At 58.3% G+C, this 27,921-nt stretch overlaps 5 protein-coding genes and 1 long non-coding RNA gene across 8 annotated transcripts in view; 3 read left to right on the plus strand and 3 right to left on the minus strand.

Moving 5' to 3' along the window:
- SMG5 (SMG5 nonsense mediated mRNA decay factor) overlaps window positions 1–3,291 on the minus strand; it is a 30,953-nt gene extending 27,662 nt beyond the window's left edge. The window contains exon 1 of the mRNA XM_064499093.1: window positions 3,045–3,291. Within this exon, the coding sequence (XP_064355163.1) occupies window positions 3,045–3,121 (77 nt within the window). The 5' untranslated portion in view covers window positions 3,122–3,291. The remainder of the gene's footprint in view (window positions 1–3,044) is intronic.
- A 784-nt stretch (window positions 3,292–4,075) lies between these two features.
- Window positions 4,076–6,637, plus strand: TMEM79 (transmembrane protein 79). Its single transcript, XM_026112818.2, has 4 exons — window positions 4,076–4,213; window positions 4,791–5,553; window positions 5,667–5,880; window positions 6,121–6,637. Exons 2-4 carry the CDS (start codon window positions 4,875–4,877, stop codon window positions 6,323–6,325), a joined length of 1,098 nt encoding a protein of 365 aa, XP_025968603.2. The 5' UTR covers window positions 4,076–4,213; window positions 4,791–4,874; the 3' UTR covers window positions 6,326–6,637.
- Window positions 6,638–7,206: 569 nt separating this feature from the next.
- GLMP (glycosylated lysosomal membrane protein) lies at window positions 7,207–10,162 on the minus strand. The gene is made up of 6 exons (XM_064498914.1): window positions 10,054–10,162; window positions 9,197–9,454; window positions 8,868–9,050; window positions 8,545–8,763; window positions 8,153–8,430; window positions 7,207–7,905 (listed from the first exon to the last, which is right to left on the minus strand). The coding sequence occupies exons 1-6, from the start codon at window positions 10,102–10,104 to the stop codon at window positions 7,737–7,739; spliced, it is 1,158 nt and encodes a 385-aa protein (XP_064354984.1). The 5' UTR covers window positions 10,105–10,162; the 3' UTR covers window positions 7,207–7,736.
- Window positions 10,163–11,098: 936 nt separating this feature from the next.
- CCT3 (chaperonin containing TCP1 subunit 3) lies at window positions 11,099–19,463 on the minus strand. The gene is made up of 14 exons (XM_026112853.2): window positions 19,300–19,463; window positions 17,983–18,044; window positions 17,488–17,538; window positions 17,330–17,392; window positions 16,658–16,754; window positions 15,936–16,053; window positions 15,565–15,751; window positions 14,977–15,126; window positions 14,566–14,698; window positions 14,060–14,141; window positions 13,654–13,834; window positions 13,104–13,349; window positions 12,412–12,543; window positions 11,099–11,486 (listed from the first exon to the last, which is right to left on the minus strand). The coding sequence occupies exons 1-14, from the start codon at window positions 19,328–19,330 to the stop codon at window positions 11,382–11,384; spliced, it is 1,638 nt and encodes a 545-aa protein (XP_025968638.1). The 5' UTR covers window positions 19,331–19,463; the 3' UTR covers window positions 11,099–11,381.
- A 193-nt stretch (window positions 19,464–19,656) lies between these two features.
- LOC135323901 (uncharacterized) lies at window positions 19,657–22,276 on the plus strand. Of its 2 annotated transcripts, none has more exons than XR_010385394.1 (3): window positions 19,657–20,264; window positions 20,367–20,434; window positions 21,993–22,276. It is a non-coding gene; the product is annotated as an uncharacterized LOC135323901 (long non-coding RNA). The 2 variants fall into 2 exon arrangements; XR_010385395.1 differs by lacking the exon at window positions 21,993–22,276 and adding an exon at window positions 20,919–21,306.
- Window positions 22,277–22,719: 443 nt separating this feature from the next.
- SSR2 (signal sequence receptor subunit 2) lies at window positions 22,720–27,864 on the plus strand. Of its 2 annotated transcripts, XR_003261174.2 has the most exons (7): window positions 22,720–22,858; window positions 24,759–24,913; window positions 25,854–25,952; window positions 26,344–26,452; window positions 26,632–26,709; window positions 27,040–27,219; window positions 27,413–27,864. XR_003261174.2 is itself a non-coding variant. In XM_026112863.2 (6 exons), exons 2-6 carry the CDS (start codon window positions 24,759–24,761, stop codon window positions 27,148–27,150), a joined length of 552 nt encoding a protein of 183 aa, XP_025968648.2. In that variant the 5' UTR covers window positions 22,720–22,858; the 3' UTR covers window positions 27,151–27,864. The 2 variants fall into 2 exon arrangements, 1 of the variants encoding a protein (XP_025968648.2); XM_026112863.2 differs by having other exon boundaries at window positions 27,040–27,864.
- The last annotated feature ends 57 nt before the right edge of the window (window positions 27,865–27,921 follow it).

Genomic DNA, 27,921 nt, shown 5'->3' on the forward strand with positions numbered 1-27,921 from the left:
CCCTGGGTGGCCTGAGACCATGGGCTGAATTAACCGAGGGGTTAAGTCGTCAAATTTTGTCTCAGCACCCATTTCTGTACCTGCTGCGTTTAAACCTTGCTTTCGGACAGCACCTCAGAACCACGGAGGGAACAAATCAGACACCAGGCTATTAAAAGAACCGAGTGCAGCACATCATGCCAAGCAGGGTGGAAAGAGTCCAGCGCCAAGTCCTCTTCGGCCACGCAGGAACAGATCCAACGCTTTCCTCCTGTGCCATTAACATTCTGGGACGGGGGCAAGATGGCAGGGAGAATTATTCATGCTCTCTATTTCTTTATCTAACACATCAGTAAGAGCCTCCGAGGAGTACAACATGTCTCAAGGAGAGGAGCTGCAGCCATTCACTTGTATTCTGGCATGTCAGTACACAAATAATATCGCCCAGAATAAAAAGAAGAGTAATGCAAAGTCAATAAGCAACAGTTACCCAGAATCAGGTAAAAGAAATATGGTCACCCTAAATTAAAAAGTACATTGCAAAACAGCACCCAGTACAACCCAGTGAAACTCAGGGATTATCACCCCAGGAAGAGTCAAATGGAAAAGATCAAAGGCCATCCTACAAACGGAGGTGGGAAACCTCACTTCCAAAAGGACACTGTCATAGCTAAGGCACCGGCCAAGGACTGCAGAGACCTGAGCTCAACTCCCGCTGCTCTCACAAACCAGCTGGCACCAAGCTGATCCTGTGCGAGCACGGTTTATAGCCAGGACTGTGACATTCAAACATCTGCGATTCAAAGGCACAGTCTAACCTGGCGGCCAAAGTTTCCAGGGACAGTAGTCAGCCATCACACAAAGTGCAACGAATACAGTACTTCTCACAGGAGGGTAACTTACCCCCCGCCTAACCAAACGCCAGGCTGAAACAGAAAATCTCACAAGAGGCTGTTAAGGTAGAAAGCTTCCTACGAGACCTATCAGCTACACAGCAAGAAAATTTGTGACCACTGCAGATATTGTAAACGCTGCAGTAAAATCACAGTACTTACTTCAAGCTAAAAGAAAAGAGATGACTAGATGAATGGGGTTTTCTGCTGTGAAAATGCTGTAAGCGAGCACGCACCTAATTCTGCCATAAAAATGTAAACAGAAAACCACCTCTTCCTTGCCTTGATGACCAAACACATGAGAAGGGACTTTCACTTGCGAGCTTCAGCAGCAGTGAGTTACCGCGTGTCAGGTGAGCTGAGAAGCGATCACTGCCCACACACGTTCCTCGCCCATTGTAACCGCAGCGTAAAACATGTCTTAAACCAACGAGAAGGTGCTTGAAACAAGATGTGTTTTATTTTGCAAGCAGGATGCCCTGGGAGCGCACACATCCTCTCCAATCCCTGCCACCGCACCTCGGGTGACAGGAGGCGCATTGCTACGCTGCGCTAGCGCAGTTACGAGCGGGTGTGGGAAGACACCCCTAAGATCAAATGGGGTGTTTCGATCTGGCAGCCGATACAGCGCTCCACGGCCCTGGAGGCGCTTCCAGCGCGATAGCACAGCCCGCACCTTGAATAACCCAAGCCATCGCATTTTACCACAAGCTTTGCAATTAAAAAAAGGGAAAAAAAAGTAATATAACTTCAAAGCACAGGAGACAAGCTTGCATGAAGCACACTAGGGACACAGAAACGAATTCGAACAGCTAGCACTCAAACCTGCTATTACTGCTTTGGACTTTCAGGCAAGGATCTCACCACGTTTCTCAGAGGGAGGCGAAGCGAGGTGGGCAGTGAGGTTCCAAGGGAGGAAAGGACATGCCCAATGTCATCGAGCAAGTCAGCGAGACAACTGGAAACGGACCCTAGCATGAACTCTGCTTCCTGCCTTCACCCCCTTGCTCATCTTAGAAACCACACCGTCACTCCTGAAACTCCAGTATGAATCTGCTCCGCAGATGGAGAAACTGAGACAGAAGGGGGCAATGACTGGGCCGCGGTCGCAAAACAAGTCACCAGCAGAGCGGAGGCTGGCCTGGCCCCCGCTCCCACTCCCCGGAGGTGCCTCCTGCAGCGCCCAGGGCAGCTGGGTGCGGGGCACTGCCACGCGGTGCTGCCGCAACGGCACCTTGTCCCTGCCGGGGCAAGCGACCGAGGCCACCGGGATTTCCTGAATTTTCTCTTCCGACAACATTTCGAACACGCAGTGCAGAGACGCAGGGGAGAGCGGAGCCCCAGCAAGTGTTTTACTGGAAGGATCTACAACCAGAGCTGTCCTGCCCTCCACGCAGGTGGAACGTGCCCTGGCCCACGCGCCTGCTCACCGGACCCTCTCCTCCTCCCCTTCCCGGGCATTCCCTGTGTGCTGCCACTGCCACGATTTCCCTCTCCAGCTCCCTCTTTCTCTGGATCCCCCCACATCTTGCCCTATCCCCCTGCACCCCCCACACTTCCTTCCCTCAGTGCACCCCACCATGTCCTGCTCCATCCCTCTGCACCCCACACACATCCCTCCTCCATCCCCCTTGTCCTGATTCACCTCGGATCCCCCACACCCCCTTTCCTTTCCTCATACTCCCCCAGGATCCTCTCCATCTCCCTCCTCCTGCTCTCCCCCTTACCCCGTGGATCTCCCCCATCCTGCCCTAGCTCCCTGGATCCCCCAAGGCCTCTTTCCTCCAGTGCCCGCCCGTGTCCTGCCCAATCACCTCTGGATCCCGCACAACCCCTCACCCCTGCTCCCCCCCCATCTCCTTCCCCCAACGACTTCATCTTCCCTGAATTCTCCCCTCATCTTCCTCACCCCCAATCCTCCCCGACTCCCTGTCTCCTTCCCCCGGGCCCTCCCGGTCTCCCCCAGACCCATCCCCCTCCATCTTCCCCGAGCTGCCCCCGTCGCCCCGATCCCCACCACCTCCTTCCCCCTGCTTCCCACCAATGTTCCCCGAATCCCCCCATCTCCTTCCCGCTGCCTTCTCCATCCTCCCTGACCCTCCCCATCTCCTCCCCCGCGGCCCCCATCTCCCCTGGGGCCCCCGCCCCTCTCCCCCCGGCCCCGCTCCTCACCGGTACAGCCGCTTGGTGTGCAGCACCTTGGCCTCGGGCTCGCCGCTCTCGCCGGGGGCCCCGCCGCCCTGGCTCATGGCGCCCGGCGGGGGCAAAGCCCGGCGCGGCCCGCGGCCCCCTCAGCACCGGCCGCGCCGCGCAGCCGCCCGCCGCCGCCGCCGCCACCGGCCCCGCTCGGCCGCCATGGCTGCGCCGCTGCCCCCTGCCCCGCGCCGCGCGAGACTTGGCGCCGCGCTATCGCGAGACTTGCCACGAGACGGGGGGGGAAGCGGTGTCACCTCGCGAGAGTTCCCTCCATTTGAGGGCCAGCACTTAGTGCTGGCAAACATGGCGGCTGCGCGGCTTCACCTCGCGAGACTTCCCCCATATCACTGCCAGCACTGAGTGCTGGCAAACATGGCGGCCTCTCCGGCTTCATTCAACGAGCTTTATTGCTACCCCTGCGCGGCGGGCACGCACAGCAGGGCTGGAAGGAGGGAGGGGGCCAGGCCAGGCCTGGGGTCGCAGGGAGAAGCATTCCCCCCGTCCCCCGTCGCCATTACCGTTCCCGTCCAGGCAGCCCCAGCCCCTCGGGGACTCCCCCATGCCAGCTCCCTCCATGAGCGCCAAGGGACCCCCTGGGAGTCCCCCCCGCTCCCCGTGACCGTGCTGGGGTGTCCCTCGGGCCTGCCCGGCCTGGGGGCTGCCCTCCATTTTATCCCCTCCCCGCCAGCGCCGAAGCCTTTCGGGGTGACTTGCAGGCCTGGGGCAGGGAGGGGTGCAGAGGGGACAAGGCGCAGGCCCCCGCTCCGAAACCTGCAACAGGGGAAGCGGGTGGTCCGGGACGCGCCGCGGCCTCCCGGGGAGGCTCGGCCAAGGGGCTGGGATGGGATGGGGGTGGGCGGCCCATCGCCATGCCACCTCCCCTGTGCCCACACCAACATGTGTCCCCTCGCACAGACATGTCTCCTCACACACGCGTGTCCCCTTGCACACGCGTGTTGGGCCCCTTGCACCCGCGTGGCCCCAGGCCCCAGAGCCGCGGGGCCGGGCGCTGCGTGGGGCCAGGTGCCTGTGCCGGCCCCTCGCGCCCGGCCCCACCTTCGCCGGTTAAACAGGTTTGAAGTCCGGGGCAGAGAGGCCGCGGCGGCGGCGCCAGGGCTCCCACCGCCCCCCGGCCCTCTCCGCACGTAAGTCCCCAGGGCGAGGGGAGCCCGGCTCCGCTCCGGTCCCCGCTGCCCCGCGGGGGGGTTGGAGACGGGGGGGGGGGGGCCAAACGCGGATGGGGAGCTGCTTCCGCCATCCCGCCCGGTGGGAGTGCGGCGCCGTGCCTCAGTTTCCCCAGCGCCGGGGCTCCTCCGGGGCGCGTGGAGGAAGGCAGGCGCCCGGGGCGGGATTTTCCCCGCGGGAGGCCCCCACGGCTGGTGAGGGCTGGGACGAGCGGAGAGAGCTGGAGCCTCCCGCCAGGACACGCTCAGAGGGGAAAATCTGGGATTTCCACCCGGATCGCCCGCTCCCCCCCACCGGAGCAGGTGGCTCCTGGTTCCCCCGAGCTGGAAACGAAACCAGCCCGTCCTCATGTCGGGACGTGATTGGTGCCGGATGGAGCCAGGCTCGGATCGGCCCGGCGGGATCCAGCTTTCCCGAGCCGCGTGGCTCAGCTCCCGGCCCGAAACCCTGGGGCGCTTGCTGGGGCGGGCGGTGGGGGGGGAATTCCTAGGCCAAAACCTCTCATTCTTGTCTTTTTGTCCGTCTGCTTCCTCCTAGGGCAGGGCGAGGCCCGCAGGGATGGGCTCCCCCTCCTAGTCCCCACCCGCCGCCCCGAAACGCGGGAGAAACCCCCGAAACGCCATGGCCGCGGCCGTCCCCGCGCTGCCCGCCGAGGAGGTGGCCTTGCTGGAGCTGGGGCCGGCGGCCGCCCCCCCGGACAAGGCGCCCGCCGGCCGCGACGAGCCGCCCGGGGAGCCCGATGCCACCCTGCCGTGGGACCAGCGAGGCGCCCGGGGCCAGCCGGAGCCCGCCGAGGCCAAGAGGCGCTCGAGCCCCGAGGGGGGCCGCGAAGACCCCGAGGAGGCCGCCCCGGCCGGCCCCCCCGGCGAGGCCGAAGATGAGGAGCCCCGCGGGCCGCCCGTGGTGGCCGCCCACGTCTTCGTGCCCGTCGACCCGCAGTGCATCGAGCGGAAGCGGCAGCCGGCCCCGCGGCCCCGGGAGCAGGGCGAGGGGGGCTACGCGGCCCCCCGAGCCGACGGCCTCCGCCCCAAGCAGGTCTTCGTCCCCCTCGGCTACCGGGACGCCCGGGGCTACGAGGGGCCGGCGGCCGAGGCGTCCCGGTGCCCCTGCGCCGTGAATTGCAGCTCCGACGGCCTCAGGTCCGTGGCGTCCGTGGTGGGGGCCCTGCTGCTGTGCCCCTGCCTCGTCTACGGCGCCTACGTCTTCCTGCCCTTCGACGCCCCGCTCCTGCCCACCCTCGGCGCCCGCCTGGTCTACACGCTCCGCTGCGCCGCCTTCGCCACCTTCCCCGTCGTCCTCGGTGAGCAGCTCCGAGGTTTCCCACCCTCTTCCCACCCCTCTCCGCTCCTGTCTCCCCGACGCGGCTTCCTTGGCCCCCGCGCGCCTGCTCAGCCCCTCTCTCTGCCCCGCCAGGGATCATCGTCCACGGCATCTCCTGCCTCTGCTCCTCCTCGCTGGAGCCCTTTGGCGAGCCGCAGCCGGAGGTGGAGATCCACCGCGCCTACGTCTCCCAGTCCGTCCACCTCTTCATCCTCTACTTCTTCAACATGGCCGTGCTGGCCACCTACCTCCCGCAGGAGGCCCTGAAACTCGTCCCCCTGCTCACGGGGCTCTTCGCCATCTCCCGGTAAGCGGCTCCTCGCCCCCCACCCCGGCGTCGCCTTCCCCCTCCCTGGGCAGCGGGAGGTTTCCGGAGGGACCAAGCTGGATCCGTCAGTCCTGGAAAACTCCCTGCCCCGGGTTTTGTCCCCCTTCCCGCAGCAGGGTCTGGCAAACCCTCGCTGTCGCCGGCGCTGCTGAGCCCCCGGCACGGCCGCGTCACCTCCCGCGTGCCCTCGCTCAGCCCCGACCCGTCTCCCGTCCCCAGGCTGATCTACTGGCTCTTGTACGCCGTCGGGCACTCCTTCCGCGCCTTCGGCTTCAGCATGACCTTCCTGCCCCTCCTGGCCATGCTGCTCTACAACCTGTACGGCATGTTCGTCCTGGAGCCCGAAAACCTCCTCGCCGTGGCGGGCGCCAAGGCCGAGGGTGCCTCCAAGGAGAGCGGGAGCAAGCTCCGATTCTGGGGGTGAGAGGGGCCGCGGGGTGCTCAGCTGCAGCCCCCGGGGCGCAGAGGGGCCGAGTCCTCCTCGCGCCGGGCAGACGCCCCGGGATGAGCCCCGGCGGTGGACGGGGACAGGCGGATCCGGCCGTGTCCCTGCTCGGAGCCGGCGCCATCCCGCGGGATGCCGAGGGCTGGGCTGGGACTTTCCCGCAGGAGTGCGAACAGGGGACCCACAGCAAGTCCCAGCAAGCAGCGGGACCCGTTTCACGGGGACGGGGCGGTGGAAGGGACCCAAAGCCCTTGCTGGAGCCGGCTTTGCCTAATAAAACCCTTCACCCGATGGCTCCGTGATTGAATTTCCCCGGGACTTGCAGCTTCACCCTTGGCCCCAGGGATCCAGCCCCAAAATGATGCTTCCAAGAGGGGGAAAAACAGCTCTTCCCCCATCCTGCCCCAGCCCCATCCCTGCCTCCGGCTCCCGGATCCCGCGCGGCAGCTCAGCCGGCCGGCGCGTCCCTCCTCCTCCTCCTCCTGGCAGAGGTTCAGCGTCTGGCTCACAAACCGGTCGGCCGGGTTGAGGGAGCCCTGCCCCAGGGAGGGACGCGGCGAGACGAGGTGGCCCCAGGCTGGGTTAATTGGCCTCCGCCTTGCTGACGCCTGGTCAAGGGGGGCAGCCGATCCTGCCCCCCAGGCCGGGCACCCAGCCTGCACCCCCCAGCACCCCGGGAGCGAGGGTGGGAGAGGGACGGCCCAGCTCTCTCCCTGGGAGAGCAGGAGCCTTCCTGCTCCTAGCCGCACGGTTTCACGCCCAGAAAAAGAGAAGCGGCTCCTTCCCCGCTCCAGCATCCTTTAACCCCCGCGAGGCCCCAGCGCTGCCCTCCCCAGCACGACGCTCCCATGGGAAACCACTCTTAGAAATCCCTTTTATTTGGTCCAAGACAATCAGTGGTTGAGAACACGAAGACGCAGAGCACCCCGCGGTGCCCCGGGAGCACCGAGCGGCGCAGCCCCCCCAGGGCCACGGTAACCGAGCGCGAGGCCACATCAGCCCTCCCCGGTCCCGGTGGCACCTTGTGCCAGGGGCAGCGGTGCCAGCGCCAGCCCCGCTCCCGGCTCAGAGCCCTCCAAGCGGAGCCGGCCGCTTGGCCGAGGACAGGCCAGCAGTGGTTTTATCCCTTTAGGGCAGGGAAAGCCTTTCCCCCCGGCTCAGAGCAGCCACCGCCTCCTCCAGTTGCTTCCCAGGGAGGCGGATGAGGGAAGCGGAGGGAGAGGCGCGATCGGGTCCAGGCCACGGGCAGCGGGAGGAAGGGATGCACCGCAGGCGGCTGCAGCGAGCGTTGCTCCGGTCCCGGGGGGCAGAGCTGAGTTCGCAGGCGTCGCAGGCAGCCGCGGCCCCCCGCGCGGGGCCAAGGAGGGTCCCGGGGGTCCCTCGGGGCAGCTCAGTTGATGGGCTCGTACTCGGAGTAGCGTTTCCGCCGGGCGAAGAGGACCACGACGCTGCCCACCAGCAGCAGCACCACGGGGGCACCCAGCGCCACAGCCACGATGGAGATGACGAGGGGCGAGAAGGCGTCCTGGGGGGGCTGCCCGAAGCCCAGCAGCGCCGACCTGCCGGAGGGGACGACACGCGTGGGGATGGGGCCAGAGCCGATGGTCCCTCCCCAGGGAGGAGGATTTCCCAGCCCCAGGATTTCCCGGCAGGATCCCACGCGGAGCAGGGAGAGGAGGGATTGGGACAAACTGCCAAACGCCTTCCTACGGGTCAGGGGGGAACCGCAAGCTCCCGACGGAGGCACAAACCAAGGGCTACCAGCCGCGGCGGCTCCCTGGCCCGGGGTTTCCGGGCCCCGCTCACCAGCTCAGGTAGCGCTTCTCCTGGTAAACCTCCCCGTCCTCGCCGCCGAAGGAGATGTTGATGGCGCTGACGGTGTAGGCGCTGCCCAGGCCCTCGCCGAAGTAGGCGCGGACGAGGGCGGATGCCGGCAGAGTCCAGTTGGCCGCGTGCAGGCCGCGGGGGCGGCAGCGGATGCCGTCCTCGCGCCTGGGGCTCCGGGAGCCGTAGGCGGTCGCTTTCCACTGGAGGAAGCTCAGCGTGGCGCTGCCGTTTCGGGCCTCGGCCGCCAGCGAGAGCGTCTGAGCCGCGGGAGAGCGAGAGGGGCTGAAGGGAGAGCGGCTTCCCGGAGCCTCGGCGGGGAGCCAGGGCTTGGGACCACCCGCCCCGGGGGACGCCCCCGGGCCCGCGCTCACCTCGAAGACGGCCGGCGTGTACTCGTCGTCGATGGAGCGGGCCGAGCGCAGCCGCCGCGCCGCCCCCGGCTCCTCCACCGTCGCCACCTCCAGCGCGAAGCGGGAGCCGTTGCCCCGCGGCCTCACCCCGGCCAGGACGAACTCCACCTTGGAGCTGTTGGCCGTGTGCAGGAGGCTGGGCAGGGGCCCGTCGCGCCCGTCGGCCTCGTAGGCCGTCACCTGCCGGGGACGGGGGCGAGAGGAAGAGTGTGACCCGGGGCCGGGGCGCCGGCGGCCGCGCTCCCCCCGGAGCGGCGGATCCCCCTCTCCGCCCCCGGACGCACCCGGAAAGCCAGGCTGCCGTTGGAGAAGCTGCCGCCGGGGTCGGAGGCCGGGACGCCCAGGAACTCGGCCGTCAGCGCCGTGTGGTTCAGGGTCCCGTTGACGCTGCCCCAGGAGAAGCCGGAGAGGTCGTAGGGCGGGTAGAAGTGCTCCCCGGACTTGCCGGCCTCGCGGTACTCGAACACCTGGGGCCACAGCAGAGCAGCGGGGCTGGGAGATGCCGGCGGGGAGAGGACGGAGCCCGGGACGGAGCCGCCTCGGCTGGAGGCGCCGGCTCAGGGCAGGGCACGGGGACAAGGTGGCCGCACCCGGGGACGCTGCCGGCCGCTACCTTGGTGAAGACGACGGCGGTGGAGTAGAGGACGCTGCCGGGGGGCTCGATCCGGACGGCGCCGGCGGGCGCGGGCGAGAGCAGCCGGGCCCAGTCGATGCGCAGGGCGCTGCCGGGGCTGCCCGTGGCCACCAGCAGCGCGGTGGGTGCCCCGATGCTGCTCCACACGTAGTGCAGGGTGTCGCGCGGCCCCGCCGCCCGCACGTGCAGCAGGTTGACCGAGGAGTTGCTCCAGCCGGGGTTGTACTGCATGGAGACCTGCGGCGGGGGGGGGGGGGGGGGGGACGGGGGGGACCCTCAGGGCGGCCCCGGGGCTCCCCAACCCGCGGCCCCCGCCCGGTTAGACGGGGACGAGCCGCTCGCCTCCCCCAGCCCCCCCCGCTGTGCTGTAAGGGGCCTCGGAGGCCGATAGTCCCCCCCCAGCCCCCGGCGGGGCCCCGCTGCCCGGGCGCAGCTCCCCCGCTGTGCCGGGGCCGGCAGCTTGGCTCTAGGGGGGTCGCCCCGCCCGGTTGCACAGCTGCGCCCGGGTCCCGGTTCGGGTCTCACGGCTCCACCCCCGGTTCTGATCCTGGTCGCGGTCTCACGGCTCCCCTCCCGGTTCCGGTCCCGGTCCCACAGCTCCCCCCCCACCCCCGTCCCGGTTCTGGTCCCACGGCTCCTCCCCCCAGTCCCAGTCCCGGTCCCGGTCTCATGGCTACCCCCCCGGTCCCGGTCCTACGGTACCCCCAGGTCCCGGCCCACGGCTCCCCCGTCCTGGTCCTAGACCCAGAGCTCACCCCCCGCCCCGGCCCCGGCCCCTGCCCCACGGCTCCCCCCCCGGTCCCACGGCTCGGCCCCGGTCCCGGTCCCGGTCGCACCTCCCGGCGGCCGCCGCCCGCCGCCGCCAGCAGCGCCGCCAGCAGCAACATGCTCGCTACAGTGTTGCGGTTCCCCCGCTCACGTGACCGCTCAGCTGCTTCCTTTCCTTCCCCCCCCCCCCCCCTTAAAGGCGCAGCGCCGCGAAGGCGCGGGAGCCTCTTAAAGGAGCCGCCGCCTTTAAAAGAATCGCCGCGGGGGCCTCCCCGGCGGCTGGGGTGACGCCGGCCGGGTTCGGTGGAAGCCGGGGTTCGGGGTGGCCCTGCCGAGGGTGAGTCCCCCCAGCGCGGGTGGCACCCGGCTGCAGCCTGAGCTGCATCTCAGCACCCACCGACCCCCCTGGACAGGGGGGTCGCGCTGCATTGGGGGCAGCTGGACACCCACGGCCGGCCCCACTGCCACGGGATTTCACGGGGAGCGACAGCGGCGAAGGGCAGCTGCCTCGCTGGCAGCAAGCGGCCAACGTGCCCCACTGCCACCGCCCGGCGACCGATTTCCCAGGCGGCTGCGCGAGGCGCGAGCTGGAGCCGGACAGATGCTGCCAGCTGCCTGCTGGCGCCGGGAGCTCATTCCGCTCCCTCTCCAGGGACGTCTCAGTTCAAGAACCTGTTCCTTTCCCAGCAGTTTTGTATCCACGCTGGGAAGTTGTAGCCTGGTTACAAACCGCAGCAATTTGGCCACTTGTCCCAACTCCCCCAACTCCTTCCAGCGAAAGGGGAAGGGCAGGGGCAGCAGAAACAGCAGGCTGGACACGCCGGGGCCAGGTTTTGCACCCACAGCATCAAGTCCAGGCACCTAATGTTTTCCTAACTCATGTAATTACCTTCCAACCTCATGCTCCGCATCTCAGGAGGAGGAAAGGGCTCAGGCTTGGTCCGTCCCCACCCTGAAACCCTGCTGAGGCTGCCACCGATCACCGCGGCGAGCTGCCCCGGCAGCAGGGTGGGGGAGGACTTCCCGACCTCGAACCGAGCCGGCAGGGCGACGACCGAGCAGTTCCCCATTTCCTCCCCCGCAAACTTGCAATAAACGTGCAGAAAAACAGACTGAAGTGACGTGTTTTATTACCGAGGCAAACAGCAATGAGAAGTTACAGCATAGACTTAAATTAAGCATCAGTGTCTCCAAACAGAACAGGGGCACGTACGTGACACCGGCTCTTTTGCCACATTCACGTTCTTTTTTCCTCACCCACAGACTTTAGACAAACTAATTCTCGGACTTTGCCCCGGCTCAGCCTCAGGACAGGGAGAAGCTGCGCCGCTCCGCTGAGCTCTTCCCGCGGTCGAGTCCGAGGCGCCTGGCTCCTCCCGTGGGTGACTTGACCCCTCTACTCCTGGGCTGCCTCCGGAGCTGCGGGCTGCTTGCTTTGATCGTCGCCTTTCTTTTTGTGCCCCGAAACAATGTCATCGATACGGAGGAGGAGAACAGCAGTCTAGGGAGAAACCCCACAGCCAGGTGAGAGGAGCTTGCTGCAGGGCTTCTGGCAGTACAGAGCTAACCGGCTTCCTCTGCAGAGCTGCATGTGCACAAGCTTCCCACCCGGTCTCTATTTCATAGGAATCACGCTGACTTCGTGTCTAGACTAAGCTGCGGCCCGGGACAAGGGCCCTACTTAACGCTATTTTAAAGTCTAGTCCGGGGCCCATCCTGAATAAGAGTAAAATCCAACCTAGCTGGCTTTCACAGCAAGGAACCAGCTGCCTCTAATTAAATGATCTCTCACCACAGGGCTGTTGAACAGCAGGTGGCAACATGTCACAGCGGAAAGGACACCGGACCCATGAAAGCTGGGGGGAGCAGCGAGCGGCTCTGCATCCCGTGAAAGGGGAGACACCAGTGTTTCTCACTGACTGACAGGAAAGGGAAGCGCATCCCTTTGAGCAACTGCCTTTGATCTAACACCAGCGACCAGGCGTTCAAAATGTGATCTTTAAGAGGGGGAGCACCGCCTGCACAAGGCCAGTCGGATGATCAAAGCGCAGAACCTCCCAGTGTCACCAACTGGATTCTGGCATACTGCTGACACCGAATTTCTCAGCCACGGCCAAGTCTGGCCCCTGCACAGAACGGCCCGTCCTTGCGAGACTAACAAGCTCAGCTGGCAGTAACAGTGGAGAACGACACATTTCAGCTCAGGCTAGGGATCAAAACAACTCCGCTGAACGCCAGAGTCCAGGCTCTGGCCACTCACACCTGCTGCATCCCTTATCACGTTGCTTCCTGTACTGGCTAGATGTGAGCTGACACATTAGCACGTGCCACAGTTGTGGGGCTTATCCCAACATCTGGGCACGCGGGCAGTAACACGCCCCTCTCCAAAAGATACGCTACGGAGATTCACTTGGTTTCTTCCTTACCTCTACTGCCGTTTTGTAGGTCTGCAATTTGACGGCTAAAGGCTCCCAGATCCCCAGGTCCTTCATGTCGACTAAGGCTCCGGTCTCACCGTTCACGCCCCACGTCTGGCTGCCTTCTTGAGTGTGTTTTGCCTGTAAACAAAGCGAAAGCTTACTCCGGAGTCACCTCTGGCAGAGTAAGACAGCAAATTCAGCTTTAGGAACTTGAACTGATCACATGCTTACCAGAATGGTAAGAAATCATTAGAATTTTCTCAGCTGCGGAGTTCATACAAAAGTATTTGTTACAGAGCACGATGTAAACCCCTTCCCTCTCATGCTACCCGACCTAATCTCAAAGTTTAAGACCTCGATTTTTTTCACCCTCAAACTTCAACTCTGGGACAAACAAGCTATATAATTCCCCTTTCCTGTTTTCATATTTTGGCACAAAATTTTGGTAAAAATGTTTGCAGACCAGCTAATGCAAAAGAACCCCCCAAACCCCAATCTTTCAATCACCCTCAACAGATAGGTTATTTCAAAAATGGTTCCTTTAGTGTAAAAAAGCCTATTGTAACTACAAAAAAGCTGCACCCTGGATAGTATGGCAAGCTGCTATCAGAATACACGGAAGTATGATCGATCTGAGAGGTAGGACGGGGCACAAAGAGGCCCAATCTCTCAGGAAGATCCCATGACACGTGCCTTACCCTGAGCGAGGTCAGCACACGGATGGTACTAGCACCACAGTTCTGGATCAGCGTTCTGGGAATGACTTCCAGAGCTTGGGCTACCGCCCGGTAGGGCCACTGCTCCACGCCCGTCATGCCTTTGGACTTCTCTGTCAGCGCGTGAGAAACGGCCATTTCGGTAGCTCCCCCTCCTGGCACCAGCTGCGGGTCGAGGAGGACGTTGCGACACACCTGCATGGCGTCCTGGAGGTTGCGCTCCACCTCCTGCAACGGACAAAGGCAAAAGCACAGATTTATTGGCTGCAAAATAAACTGTAGCTCACCGCCAGCAGTGAGTGCATAGCCCAAGGTCTGCCGGGCTCATCACACACTGCACTACAAAGTTTTGCCTTGACTACACAGCACGAGACAGGGATTCTTTGTCGCTCCAAATCCTCACTCCAGAACCCAGAGGAAACTGGCACTTGCTCCACTCACACACAATAGCTCCTCGCAAGGAAGCAAGGCCTTACTGACACAAAGAAGGTGGCCAGGACAGGAGGGAAAGCAGAAACACCTAATAACTTACTGCTAGGATTTCCTTGCTGGCTCCACGCAGAACGATAGTGCAAGCCTTGGGGTCTTTGCAGTCAGTGATGAAGGCAAAATACTCGTCTCCTATTTTTTTCACTTCAAAGAGCCTGGCTCCGGTTCCCACGTCCTCCTCCCGCAGCTCGTCTGTGCGGCTCACAATGCGAGCTCCGCAAGCCCTAGCACACAAACGGCAGTCAAGGTCTCTTCCTGAAACTGAGCTGCAGCAAAGTCACACACGCTCGAGCGTCCATCTACCCCTGAGGTCACACAACAGTTTGGGCCACAAGCCAAAGGACAGACAAGTTAGATGCTCACAAATAACCGGGGAGAAAGGCTGAGATTGAATGAAACAACTCAGTGCAATGGACCGCAAGACTCTACTCCGAGGAGGGAGCATTCACCTGGCAATCCTGTTGTTGTCCGTCTTCCTCACTCTGCGGATGGCTGTGACGTTGGCTCTCATCAGGTAGTGCTGGGCCAAGTCTGAAATCAGGTTTGTATAATTTTATTGATGAATCAGCAGCACCATCATAAACTTGTTGCTATTTTAGAGACCCATAAAGGGTCATGGAAAGGAAACACCTAAACATTGCTTCTTAAACCAAGCTGCAAGGCAAAATTCCAGTGCAGTTTCCTATGGTCTGCTAGACTCAACCTCCCTTATATTTTGATACTGTTTCCAAAGGCTGGAATAGTAAAATACTATTAGAAGTGTCCATGTTCATAAGGCAACCTCAAGAACCAACTGTAACACCTGCACTGCACAACTGTTTTCTAGAAAGCTAAGAAATGGGGTCATATTCCAAATCATCTTTTTTTTTTTTCAATCATTGGATACTGCACGTAACACAGCATCAACCTTATTAGCTATGAAGTCAAAGCAAGCAAGGATCACAAATGTCATTACCAGAGATTCCTTTTTCTGTGATGACCAGGTCTGGCTTGACTCTGATCAGATCCTCACAAATCTGCTGGATGTATTCTTCCTCCATCTGCAGGATGCGGGCAAAGTCTTCCTCCCGAGTAATTTCAATATCAGTCTGCACAGAAAGAGGTGCCAAAATCTTAATGTATTCCTCCCAACCCTGTACCGAGTTAAACACAGATTCCCCCAGCTTGAGTGATCTTAACTGATCCCAACACAGTCTTTTAGGAACCTGCTGCATCTACAGGCCAGTTCTGCTGCAGGCTCGGTACCGTGGAGAAAAAGGGGGAAAAAGTAAACTGAGATCATCTTCCACTCATGCTGGTCACGTGAATTTGTTCACCTTACTAGTTTTAAAAGAGTCACAGATATCTCTAATAGGACTTGCTTTACCTGACTCTCTCCTTTCTTGTACTCTAGCGAGCAATCCAGAAGGACGATGCGTGGATTCTTAATAAGGCGACGCATCCTGGGATGAGTTACATCTTTATTCACCATGATTCCACGCAAAACACAAGAGTCTTCACTAAAACCACCTGGAATCTGACAGACACAAGAAAGGGGGAAATGGGAGGGAAATAAGGTGAGTTAGTCTACTCCATGAAAACACGTATGTCTGTGCTCTTAAAACTATCCAGCCCACATACTGAAGAAAAAGGAAGGGTCTCTTGAATAACTATGGCACCTGTATCACAATCTGAGTTAACGTTAAGAGCCCTGACAAATTACTACACAAAAAGCCATGAAAGAACTCGAGAAACTGCTCACATCCTACCGCCTAGCAACATGTTTTTGGAAAATGCAAATCAAAATAACTGAAATGATCTTTCTGACAGAGATTCTAAAACCTTGAAATAAGCACCCCATTCTTTCCACTCTACACCAGCATTACTGATAGCACTCAGTAAAGTATCTTCAAGGGTTATGTTTGCAGGCTGCAGATCAGCAGCACGTAAAATTCTACCCACTGGACATATTCACCTTTTCTACTTTAGCATATTTCTTGATGTCGATTTCCCTTCTGCCATTTTCCTCAAACTCCACTGTCTTGACGGCATCCAGGGCAATGCTGCAGGCCAAGTCACACCAGCGGTTTATTGCCTTGGTGTTTATAGCACTCTTTATTATTTTAAGCATCATCTCTCTGTTGTTCACATCCACTGGAGTGCTGAGACAAGGAAAAAAACAGTAAATTGAATATTACTCCAAGCTACAACCTATTCACAATTCCATTTTGTCCTTCCCTAATTATATTTAATTATATTTTACTAGTGTGATTCCCTGAAGAATCATCTTTAAGCAGTAATGAAACGCTGTACTCCTTTTCTCCAGCTCCCACAGCCCGTACTTACCCAATTTTCTTTAGAATACTGATCATGTCATCCAGGGCCTTACGATAAGCCCCAATGATCACAGTCGGGTGCATCTGCTGTTCAAGGAAGTGTTCAGCAACGGACAGCATCTCTCCAGCTAAACAAACATCAAAACCCCCCAGGTGAGTTAGCAGAACAATCATCAGCCAAGACACGAGACCACCACAGACAAAAAGTATCTGCTGTCCCCGCAGAGAGCTTTATCACCATCTGTACCTTCCCTTGTACTTAATTGCTCTTATTTTGGGGAAAGAATACAACCCTCTGAAGCACAGAGCTGGTCACATAACAAGCATATAATGAACCTAACGCTCTTAATGGTTAAAAAAAAAATCAAGGTAGGGAAATCATAACTATGTGGCTCATCAAGACATACTCACTGGGTTCTGATGAGCAAACACAGGTGTGGGAAACAAGGGGAAAAAAAAGCAGTAGATGCACCAAAGGTTATGGAGTAGAGTCCTCTGACATAACTCCTCTGCATCTAATCAGAGAACTGAGAGCAAAAGCAAAATGTTTTGCTGCTAACTGTTCTGATGACAAAGTATGTAACATTGCCAGGCCAAGAAGTAGCACAATATTAATCAGAAGTATCTGATCGCATGAACGTTGTCACATACAAGAATTAAATTAGCCTGAAACAGGACGAACTTCAGCTTTACCCTTTTATAAAGAGCACACGTCTTAGTCACTCTTCTTACCAAGGATAATTACAGATGTGGTCCCATCTCCAACTTCTTCATCCTGAGTACGGCTGATCTCAATCATTGACTTTGCAGCTGGGTGCTGGACTTGAATCTGTAGGGAGGCAAACGGCATGCTTTTGGTCCAAAGTATTAAAGCTGAAATTTCTGTATTACTCAACGGAACAAACACCACACCTTTTAAGCGACCAAAGGCATTCTACCCAACTCTGGCAACAAATTTTCTTCTTTTCAAAGATGGAATACTGTGAAACACAAGGGCTTATTTTCTATCTCCCACAGTTTTTTAGGCACTAAAAATTCTGTGATGTTATTTAGACAATAATTTCTTGGTCTAATTATTTGCATGGCAAAAGCAATCATCTACTCACTAGATTTTGATGCATACGAGTGATTATAACTATAATTAACATCAAATTTATACCAATCTTGGAAAATTACCACAACTTACTCCTCTGGGGCCAACCTCTACTTTCCTGAGGAGGAAGAATTAGCTAGAAATATTTCATTCCTCCCCAATAAGCACCCTTCTTGGTACTGCTGTTTAGTTACTTGTTGGCTTTCAGGACCAAAGGCAAAATAATGCAGTTCCATTGGCAGCTACTTCACTGTATTCTAGAACATTTTGACTCGTGTGTTAAACAAAATAATCCTTTAGGAGAAACTCACCTCTCTAAGAATAGTGTTGCCATCGTTGGTCATCACGATCCCACCCATAGGGTCCAAAAGCATCTGCGACAGAAAGGGAGAAACAATATTTGCCCTGACCTGTAATACGTGCAGTGTTTCTAGCCAGCACACAGCACAGGGATTTCGGCAGGTCTTACCTTCATCATAGCTCTTGGTCCCAAACATGTTCGGATGATGTCAGCAATAGTCTAAGAGGGAAAAAGGAATTAGGCAACATAAGAAGGCATCAAAGTCTAAAAGAGCTTCTAGTAAACCATAATCTACATGAAACAGGCAGTCACTGCATTAAATCTAAGTGACCCAATGATTCTATGGTTACTTAGATGCAGAAGTTGTGGGAATGAAAACACAGAGATTATAATAGTGTTGGCATCCCCCCAAGTTATTGTCTAAATCAGATGCCACTATTTGTACATTTTCAGATTTTGCAGAGAAAGAGGTTTTGGTGGGGTGCTGCTGGTTGCTGCAGTAAACCCCTCAGTGTCTGGTTACGCTGTTAACACCTGTTGTTTTAACACTGAGAATTCATTTTCTATGCTCCTTCTACTCTAGACTCACGCAGGCTAAAGAAAAACTCTCCAAATCCAGTTTTCCCTCTTAATTAAAATAAAACTGGCATAATAGTATGGTACCTTAGCAGCAGTGATGTTCCCAGTCTGGACTTTTCTTCCAGACTCGCGTTTCATATTCTGACCTAGAGCACATAGGGAAAAAAAATAGTAACAGCCCGAATATAACTGAAATGTGATCATACTAGAAATCCAAGATTGAAGCACTAATACTGACAATGCACCAAAGATACCATCCCAGTCACGCACAGAGGATCTGTGACTAGTGTTAAATTAACGGTTTGCAAGATAAATATGACTGCCAGGATAAGAAGGCATACTCAAAGAATATTAATGAGAAACAGCATTAAAGAATTCCTGGTTATCAGCATAATTCAACTAAGACAAATCTTGGCACACCCAAAATATGACCTATGCCCCCCCCCCCAAAATCAAAAAGCAGTGATTCACTAGAGTCTGTAAGATCCCATAGAGCATACAAATTGTTGCACAGTAGTTTTCAGCAGTCTGAAAAGCTATTGGCACTCATGTACAATAAGTAAAACAGCATTATAGAATTAAGTTTTATACATCAGTGATGGGCAGCCTTCAGCACCACAGTGTGAGCAGTCATCACCATACCAGAGCCTCACGACCACAGTAGGGACCAGCTGTCAAAGGGGTCTTCCCTAAAGCACCTCCACCCCGACCAGGTCTGTGTCGCTTTTCCTTAACTACAAGCCCAGACGGGACGAGCACAGCTTTACTTTAGTGGCGGATGCTTGCGTGTTTTGATGAGATTTGTAAGACAGAACAAAAGAGCGCAATGCCAGGAGCAGCACTGGGAAGAGGCGGGGGGCGGCAGCGAAGGCTATGGCAGCCTGCTACCCGGGTTAACAGCGAAGGGAGCAGGGGGAGAGGGAAGGAGGAGAAACCCCAGCAGAAAGAGGTGCCCACAGGATTCGCATCAGGGGAAGGCAAGAGCACCACAACAGTGTAGGGGGCTCAAACGGGGCAGCAAAGTGCTGAGACACACGGGAGGGAGGGGGGGAAGGAGTTGGGAGGGGGGCAGCCACGGGGGGGGGGGGGGGGGGCAAGGCCCCAGCCAGGGCTGGGCACTGGGCAGCGGCTGTGAAGGGCCGGGGAGTGAGACATTTAGGGGGGGCAAAGCTCAGGGCGTGTCAGGGGCGGGGACCGCGGGTCCAGGGAAACCCCCCCGGAGGAGAGGGAGGCCCCCGCCCCCAGAGGGGAACCGGGGGGCGGCGGCCGTGAGGGAGGGCCCGGCTCTGAGGGGACCCAACATGGCGGCGGCGGAGAGGAAAGGGGGACCCCCAAGCCCCCTCCCCCACCCTCGGGGGCTCCCCGGGGTGGGGCCCGGCCCGCGGCGCCGGTGGGACTCACTGAGGACGAGCACGGGGCGCGGGCCCATCATCGTGGCGGCGGCTGGAGCGCGGCGCCCGGCGCGGAACCTTCTGGAGACAGCGAGCGCGAGGCGGCCGCGCCGAGAAGTGCCGCTTCACCGTGCCGCGACACCCTACCCCGCCTCCCGCCCGCAGTGGCCAATCACCACCCGCGACGCGACCGCGACGCCCAATAAGAAGGCAGCACCCCCCCACCCCCCCCCGGCGCCCTGAAGCAAGTTCGGTTGAGAAGCGACGTCCCAGCGCGTGTGGCCGCGGGGCGGGACTAGGCGGCACTGCGCATGCGTATGCCGCACGCGCCGACTGTGCGGGGAGGGGAGCGGCCCCGCGACCGCTGCGCTTGCGCATAAGGGCTCGGCGCCTCCATTAAAAGGGCCCATGGGCGAGGCTCTCATCCTGCGCTCCTCGTCGCGCCTAGAAGGCACCGGAACGGGACGAAACGGATTCACAGACGATATAGAAAGGAGACAGGGGGTCTCCGAGAACCTTGTGTGGGAGTGAAGACCTCAGCGCTAACCTGCGCCCCCCCCCCCGTAGACGCTGTGGTCTCGCCCAGCGCGCCCCGCGGGGCATCTTGGGAGCGGCGGGCTTCCGCGCGGCATGCTGGGAGCGGTAGTTCGCGCCGCCTGAGGGCCGGGGCGAGGGGCCGGGCCGCCGCGCTGAGGGCGGAGTTCCCCCGCGGGCCTGGGCCCCGGCTCTGGTCTGCCTCAGAGCGGAGACCCTCGGGTTGCGGCTGCGGGACCTCCCCAGGGCCTTGGTCCACCTCGGAGCAGAGACCCTTGGGCTACGGGACCTCCCCAGGGCCCTGCTTTATCGTGGTCCCTCCTGGTTTAGCAGTCCCTGAGCCCAAAGCAGCCAGCTATGTCCCACTGCTTGTAATCCAGGCCGTCAAATCGTAATTATAGAGAAAAACACACAGAAAACTCTGTTTGCCTTTTCACAAAGGTATCCGCAGCCTGTGTGCGCAGAGAAGTTTTCAGCTTTTCCAATTTGTTTTCCTTGAACTGTTTCACTGAGTAACGTGGCTCTTTTTTCCCTCTCTTGTAGTTATCAGCTCTCTTTCTGCTCTCATGGAGCCACCAACAGTTAGCCAGGAGGAAAAACAAGCAGTAAAAGTAGGTTGGATGCATTATCCTTTAATATCCAGCTACTGTTTGAATATGGTGCTTTGCAGAGAAATTCAAGTCTCCTCCCTTCAAAAGCCCTAAGCATTTTAGACCAAGAACAGGTGTTTGCACTGTTTGTGTGACAGCTGCCCCTGTGGGGCCCTGGTCTGTGACTGGGCTTCCTGGCACTAGAGCAAATCCTACTGATAAATATCTTACCTATACTGAAGTTTCACTGCAGCTCCTCACAATGCTAATCCTTCAAGGAGAGGGAAATACATGTGTGAGCCAAAGCTTGGTATGTGTGGTGGCTGGGAGTCTATTTCCAGTTGCAGGCTGGGAGTGTAGCCTAAAGGGTGCAGCAGTGGGCTCTTACTCTGTGGGTTTCTGCAGCTGTAGTTAGTCTTGAGTGAGTCATTTTTCCATTTTATACTTCCTGTTCCTCAGTGGAGGAAGGGGCAAAAGCCTGATGCTCCTGTCCTTTCTTCCCCAGCCCCTGACCAGCAACCCTAGGGGCGCTTTGCTCTGCGGGAGCACAAGCACAACCTCCAGATCCAGACTAAGATGGCTCAGGCCTCTCTGAGCATCCTGGCCGCAGTAGATGGTGCGGTGGCTGCTGCGTAGCCAGCAGCGCGAGAGGGAGAAGCAGGAAGCAGGTCTGCAGGGCACAGCCTCTTCCCCCAGTGACCCAGCCCAGTCTCTGCCCTCCAGGCACCTCTCCTGTGTACATCCTGCGGGGAGGTGTGAGCATGACGGTCCCTGTTACTGTGACTATAGCAGGGCTACCCTTGGAACGGGAAGTAAAATTATTATCAGTTATTTTCTGTGCGAGTTTTTCTTCAAATGGTTCATAGCCTTCCCCAGGGCTCTTCAAAAGGGCCTGCACTGAGGTGCTGCAGAGGGGAACCCAGCCTGTGGTTATGCTGTGTCTGTGGCCGATGGCTAACGTTGATTTGAGCTCTGTGACGCTTCCTGTAGTCTGTGGCTCGGCTAAGCTCTGCCCAGTTTCAGGACCGCTAATTCCCAGTCTCCTGCTCCGTTGCTGCCCTGGTTCATGGGGGAAAGAAGAAAGCGGGTACATGGAGGGATGTTGCCAAAAGTTGGGAGTGGGGGACCTTGATAAAAGGAGTACGAGGAGGTCCGTGGAGCCTGTGGCTGGGACGTCTCTGGAGAGGTGGATTCATGGGTTATTTGTGTGTGTGTGAACATTGTACACAGAGGTTGGGATTTGGGGAGGTTCTCATGCCTTCATGGCCCTCCTCCCACCAGAGGTCTGCAGGTAACTGCCTGAGCAACACGGGACCTCTCAAGGCTTCCTCCTGGAAACTGAGCCAGCAGCTTTTGCTTTGCTTGCCGGTTTTGCAGTGGGGAAGTCAGTACATTTCCTAATCTGTCGGAAACAGAAGGGTGGAGCCTCTCTGGTGTGAGGCTAGTTAGCGGAGTGGCCCGAGTATACGAAGGTGCGCTGGGAGACCAGCGGTGTCCCACATTGCCAAGCTCATGTTTAAGGAATTGAACCCTGATCCCACTCCCTGCTCTGGTCCTCTTCTCCCTCGTCATTTTGCAGAGTCTCTATGCAGTCGTCATTACTGGTGAGCTGGGCAGAGCTGCTGGCCAGCCTCGTCTTCGGCACGCTGCTGCTCCTCCTCGAAGCGCTCTTCCGAGCCGTGGTGGTCATCGGGTTCCTGCTCTACCTGCTCGTCACTAACTGAAGGCAGGAAAGTGGGGAAGGCACCTCCTCTCCCCCTTGTGCCCAGAGCTCTTCAGCGAGAAGAGAGGAGGAATACACAAACCAGAAGAACAGATGGAGAGAAACGGGAGCAGTAGCCAAAGGAAGAGGGGAGGTATGGACTTTTTCTGGCTTCCTATGCTCCATCCTTGGTTGGCAGCTTTTTCTCCGCACCCAAAGCACTAACTTCAGCAACGGGCTTCCAGCAAACCTGAACTCCAGGTTCAGGTCATTGCCCCCCGCTACATGAAGGGCAGCCAGGTCCCGGAGAGGTGGCAGTGCCTCGCCTCGGGCAGCAGCTCTCCCTCCCAGGCACCAGCCTGTCCTACCAGCGCCAAATCCCCGTGCACCTCCAGGCGCCGGCCTCCAGTCGCCTCCCCGGGGCAGCGGGGCCTGGCGCAGGCAGCAGCTCTCCGTTTCTCCCCGGGGAGGGGTGGTTATTGCTATTTTTGGGGCTAAAAGCTGGTGTTTCGCAGACGCTTCTGCCAGGTTTCCTTGGGCAAAGCCTCTGCTCCGAAAGCGGACGCAGGGCGGGGCAGGCAGAGCACGGCGGCGCGCTGTGCGCACGCGCGGAGTCCCGGGGCGGGGGGAAGGACTACATTTCCCAGAGGGCCGCGCGGCGCCTTCCGCTCTGCGGGGACTTCCGGTCGCTCTGTGCTGACTCGGCCTTCCGCTGGGTGCCGCGGGGCAGCGGGGCGGACACGGTGAGGGGCGTCCGGGGGTCGTGGGGGCAGCGGGGGGTCCATGGCGGGGGATTGAGGGGGGCCGTGGGGCAGGGAGGATTCATGAGGGGAGGTCCTGGGGAGTCTGTGGGGCAGAGGAGGGCCACGGGGGGAGGTCCTGGGGGGGTCTGTGGGGCAGGAGATGCCACGGAGGGAGTCCTAGGGGTGGTCTGTGGGGCAGGGGAGGGCCATGGTGGGGGGCTGTGGGGCAGGCGAGGGCCATGGGGGCAGTCCTGGGGGGGACCTATGGGGCAGGGGAGGGCTATGGGGAGGTCTGTGGGGCAGGAGGGGGCCATGAGGGGAGTCCTAGGGGGGGTCTGTGGGGCAGGGGAGGGCCATGGGGGGAGTCCTGGGGGGTCTGTGGGGCAGGGGAGGGCTATGGGGGGTCTCTAGGGATAGAGAAGAGCCATGGGGGGGAGTCCTGGGGGAAGGGGGTCTTTAGGGATAGGAGAGGTTCATGGGGAGAGCTCTGGGGGTGGGAGTGTGTGTCTCCGCGAGGGAAGGGAGGCCGGGGGGGGGGCTTCTCTGGGGGGCAAGATAGCCCTGGGGGGGGGGGGTGAAGGCATTCTGGAGGGGGACCTTGGGGGAAGAGGGGGTCTGCTTTTTGGGACAAGGGAGATCTGCTTAGGGGTGAGGGAGTCCTGGGGCGTCAATGGGGCCGGGGAGCTGCATGAGGAAGACGTGGGAGGCAGGAGGGTGGCTACGGAGGGGGGAGGAGTTGGGCAGGGGGGTTTCTGGAAGCAGGGAGCTGTATGGGAGAGTGTGGGGGGCAAGAGGAGCCCTCAAGGGGTGAGGGAGTCCTTGTCGGGAGGCGGCAGGCTGTTAGGAGCAGCTTGCAGGGGGGAGGGGTGTCCCTGGGCTGGGGGCAGCACCAGTGTCTGGGCTGCGGGTCTCCCGTCTGCACCACTCAGTGGAACTGGGTGGTTCTTTGCCCCGGGTTTGCAGGGAGCAATAGCTCGAGCTGGCGCTGGGTCTCTGGGCTGGGTGGGGTATGGGAGCAGCTGGGGGGGGGTGGGAATGTAGGGAGGGAAGCCAGGGGGTGTTGAAGGAAAAGAAGGGTCTCCTGGCACCGAGAGCAGACGCTCTGACGTGTCAGCAGCTCTTCATTGAAAAGAGCTGACAAGGCCCCTTCTGGGTAACGTGTGTAATCACTGCGTGGTCTCCTCATGCTGTCTGTGGGGCAGCTCTGGAGATGCTGGACTCAGGGAAACGGGGACACGTGGCCTGAAGCAGGGAGTTGTAGGGAGCGAAAGGCCGCTGGAGGGAGTTGGTAGTAGCTGCTGGCAGGGAATAAGAGAGTAATTTACGTCGGAAATGAGCTCGTGCTCTCTGAGAGGAACGGGGAAGCTGGTGGGGAAAAGAACCAGCTCTGTTTGTAAGAGCTGGCACAGACAGTGATGGAAAGCTGCTACACTTTGCTGTGCCTTTTTAATTTTTTTTATCAGCCATGATAGAAGGTTTCTTGGACACAGTTAACTCTTAATTCAAAATGTTGCTCCCAAAGTTATTGGAAGAGGCTTTGTGGTCTGAGACCTTTGCAAATTACTGCCATGCGATAAAGGGGAAGAGATACGTGTTGGGGCTTTGAAAAGGGAGAAAGCCATCTTTCCTCCCGTGCCTGCGGATCTGGGCCCTTGCTATGCCGTTACTTGGGTTCTTGAGGAAGGGGTACAGGAATTTCAGGGGCGGTTGCAGGCCTGTGTGGAGCCAGGGTCCTTTTCTCCCTGCTCTGTGAGATGATCCCTTATCAGTGTTGCTGTGAAGCATGCAGCTGTTCATGTTTCTCTGCACATTAACATCTGTATTGTTGTCTTTAGCTGTACCATTTATGTTCTCTTTGCAATGAAATCATCGAAGACATTTCATTTTCTTTTCCTTCTAGATGAAGCTCCTGGTTCTTGCTTTGTTTGCCCTGCTTTACGTGGCCCGCTGTGAGGAAGGGGCCAGGCTGCTGGCCTCCAAGTCCCTATTGAACAGATACGCCGTGGAGGGCAAGGACTTAACCCTGCAGTACAACATCTACAATGTCGGCTCCAGGTAAGCCTCGCCTGTGCTGCTGGTGGCGGCGGGGGCAAATGTTGTGTGCGTTTGTGTGCGTTTCTCTGCAGTGTGTGTGGGCAGGTTGGGATGAGGGGAGAGGCCCAGGGTAAAAGCCCTTGGCGTGTTCCTGCGGTAGTGCTGAGGGTGTGAGATGTGCGCTGAAGACGTTGCCCTGGTGAGAGAGTGGCTCACGTTCCTGTTCCAGAAGTGTGTCTGCTTTCTCCCCTTTCTGAGCTCATTGGAGTCTGCTATGAAACTCCTCTGAGCCTCTTCCTTTGTGCCTCCTCCTTGGGAGCGTGGTGCTGGCCGTGAGAGGCTTTCCTAGTAATGAAGATGAGATTTACAGGTGACCTTTTGGAAGGGCATATGATTTTGGGGGGGGTTGAAGGGGGTTCAGTGTATCCCTACAGGTGTGAGGAGCAAATCGGTGTTCAGTGAACTGCCTGAGGCTGTTCCTAGGCTCGTTCCTGATGTGCTGTTGCCTTTGCTCCCCTCACTCTGAGCTCACACCACGAGCATTTGAAGGTCTGACCCTGCGATTTGCCTTTTCCTTCCTGTCCCATTGTCCCGCTTTCGCTGTTTCCGCTTTCACCTCTTGGCTGTTCTAGCTCTGTCCAGCACGGTGCAGTTACGCTCCTGAGTATGCACGCTCCCTTTCTTGGCTTCGTGAGCTTTTTTTCCACAATTCCTTGCCTTTTTTGCAGCTTCTCTGAGCTTTGCCTTCCTCCTTTATGTCAGAACCTGCGTGCTCTGCAGCCTCCTTCTAATAACACTTTGTCTCTCTTCCCCATCTTGTCTTGGTGTCGTCTTATGTTCCAAAAGTCAGTTTTAGCCACTGAATTGCCAATATGGGAGTGCCATCCCTCTGTGGTGCAGTCCCCAGTGAGCAGAACATTGGGTCTAGGACTCTCCTGACCCTATTTTTTGTTGCATTTAGTGCTGCTTTAGATGTGGAGCTGTCGGATGATTCTTTTCCCCCGGAGGATTTTGGCATCGTCTCTGGGATGCTCAACGTCAAGTGGGACAGGATTGCTCCGTATCTTTTTACGTTTTGAAATTATCTCTCCTCCCAACGCTTGTTTTTATCCCTAAGCAACCCAGAGCTCACCTATCTTCATTCCTTGTCACTGGAATTCCAGCTCGCTGTACCCTGGCCAAGGCGTTGGATGCAAACCTCGCTTCTCCTCGAAGGTGCTGTGTGAAAAGTTCCTTGCAAATGGTGTCAGATCACTGTGCGGTCCATAGGACTGGGAAAGAGGAGTGGGTGGATCAGCGTTGGATGGGTCTGGATATCTGTAACTGCAGGGGACTCGGATCTGTCAGCCGGGCTGAATTTACCACCTGCTTTGAGTCTTGTGTTTTACCTATCTTCTTACTTTCCACGCTTTGATGAAATGCAGCCGTTTGCCTTAACTTTGGGATCTCAGAGCTAGTAACGTGTCCCACACCGTGGTTCTGCGGCCTCTCAAAGCCGGCTACTTCAACTTCACTTCTGCTACCATCACGTACCTGGCACAGGAGGGCGGACAGGTTGTGGTGAGTGCCTTTACTTGACTGTCCGTGGGATCCTAGCCCAAACTGAACAGCAGATAGGCCTGACTGTGATCTGAGCTGCTCGTTTGGGGCTGATGCATGTCCCTGCATCCTCAGACAACCTGTCCTGTGCTGCAACAAGGAAAGGTGGCAAATACTAACTTTCCCCCTGCCTTTTTCAGGTTGGTTTCACTAGTGCGCCTGGGCAAGGAGGAATCCTGGCTCAGCGTGAGTTTGACAGGAGGTTCTCTCCTCACTTTGTAAGTATTTTCCAATTGGTAGTTCATTTGTCTGCGTGCTGCACTGCCGTGACTGTAACCCAGCACGGGGGGATGTCGTGCCAGTCTGTGGTACGTCTGCTCGGTGCTACAGTCACCTGGAAAATGCTCAGTGGGGATTGTGGTTAATTGGCATCAGTTCTGCAGAAGAGAATATCACAGAAAGGGCAAACAGTTTTCGTCATAGCCAGCTCTGAGAAAGAGCTGGCGCTGTGGGATTTGGGACAGAAGCTTTGAGGGTGGAAGATCTGGTGGTTATAATGCTCGGCTCTGTACAATTTGTCTTGACTCCTTTCTAACGATTTCTCCTAGCTGGACTGGGCAGCTTTTGGCGTGATGACCCTGCCCTCCATCGGGATCCCGCTGCTGCTGTGGTACTCGAGCAAGAGGAAGTACGACACCCCCAAGACCAAAAAGAACTGAGCAGAGCCGAATGCCACCAGCACCCCAGAGCTCTGGAGAGAACAAACATTCACGCACTGAGAACAGCAGGTGTGTTTGGATCAGCAACAACCAACCCCTTCAAGCAGCAGCTGGCCTAAGCTCTGCCCCGTCAGCGATGGGGGAGCCGCCAGCCATTTCACTGGCAGCGACATGTTGCCTCCTCCCTTAAACAAACAAAAAACCCCACAACCAAATCCTCTTGTCTGCGTATCTGGAGCAGAGTCGCCTTGTTCCGTTGCAGATAAGCACCGATGCAGCTGTGATAAGAATGTGTTAATGCGCAGAGGAGCTTGTTTGTGGGGGTGCAGCTCTGCAGCATTTCTGGCATCTCTGCTGCCTTCCAGACTCCTTTCAGCCCAGTGGATCTCAGCCTGCCGCAGTCTCCTTGGACCCCTAAATTTTGCACCAGCATTGGATCCCTGCTCTTCCAAGCGCTGCACGCTGCCCACCTCGCAGAAACGCGCGTAGGAAGAAGCTCTGTCTAGTGACAGTAACAGGCCTCCTTTCTACAGAGGCTCGTTAGAGCTGCTGCTGTGCTAGATGGGGCATGGGAGGCCCGCGGTGATGCTTGTTCTCTAGGAAGCCCCGTTGTATTTCAATGAGCAGTTAACTGCCGTGTTTCTGTTTTTCTGGTCGCTCTGTTGAGGGTTGAGGTACTGAGGGTTTTGTAATAAAACGAACACCACAAAACAAGGCCGCCTTTCTTTTACCGGGAGGTCCTGGAGGCAGGCGGCTGCCTCCAGAAGCAGC

This window comes from Dromaius novaehollandiae, chromosome 29, assembly GCF_036370855.1.
Source record: "Dromaius novaehollandiae isolate bDroNov1 chromosome 29, bDroNov1.hap1, whole genome shotgun sequence".
Lineage (NCBI taxonomy): Eukaryota > Metazoa > Chordata > Aves > Casuariiformes > Dromaiidae > Dromaius > Dromaius novaehollandiae.

Bases quoted from the DNA above. Each gene is read 5' to 3' on its own strand.
- TMEM79 (XM_026112818.2), top strand. From the start codon at position 4,875: ATGGCCGCGGCCGTCCCCGCGCTGCCCGCCGAGGAGGTGGCCTTGCTG. The intron at 5,554-5,666 runs GTGAGCAGCTCC...CTGCCCCGCCAG, and splicing joins CACCTTCCCCGTCGTCCTCG to GGATCATCGTCCACGGCATC. The intron at 5,881-6,120 runs GTAAGCGGCTCC...TCCCGTCCCCAG, and splicing joins GGGCTCTTCGCCATCTCCCG to GCTGATCTACTGGCTCTTGT.
- GLMP (XM_064498914.1), bottom strand. From the start codon at position 10,104: ATGTTGCTGCTGGCGGCGCTGCTGGCGGCGGCGGGCGGCGGCCGCCGG. The intron at 8,431-8,544 runs GTGAGCGCGGGC...CCCGCGGCTCAG, and splicing joins ACACGCCGGCCGTCTTCGAG to ACGCTCTCGCTGGCGGCCGA. The intron at 7,906-8,152 runs GTGAGCGGGGCC...CCCCTCCGGCAG, and splicing joins GAGAAGCGCTACCTGAGCTG to GTCGGCGCTGCTGGGCTTCG.
- CCT3 (XM_026112853.2), bottom strand. From the start codon at position 19,330: ATGATGGGCCCGCGCCCCGTGCTCGTCCTCA. The intron at 14,699-14,976 runs GTAAAGCAAGTC...CTTTCTGTGCAG, and splicing joins ACAAGAAAGGAGAGAGTCAG to ACTGATATTGAAATTACTCG. The intron at 14,142-14,565 runs GTAATGACATTT...ACCTGATTTCAG, and splicing joins CACAGAAAAAGGAATCTCTG to ACTTGGCCCAGCACTACCTG.
- SSR2 (XM_026112863.2), top strand. From the start codon at position 24,759: ATGAAGCTCCTGGTTCTTGCTTTGTTTGCCCTGCTTTACGTGGCCCGC. The intron at 25,953-26,343 runs GTATCTTTTTAC...TTGGGATCTCAG, and splicing joins AAGTGGGACAGGATTGCTCC to AGCTAGTAACGTGTCCCACA. The intron at 26,710-27,039 runs GTAAGTATTTTC...GATTTCTCCTAG, and splicing joins GGAGGTTCTCTCCTCACTTT to CTGGACTGGGCAGCTTTTGG.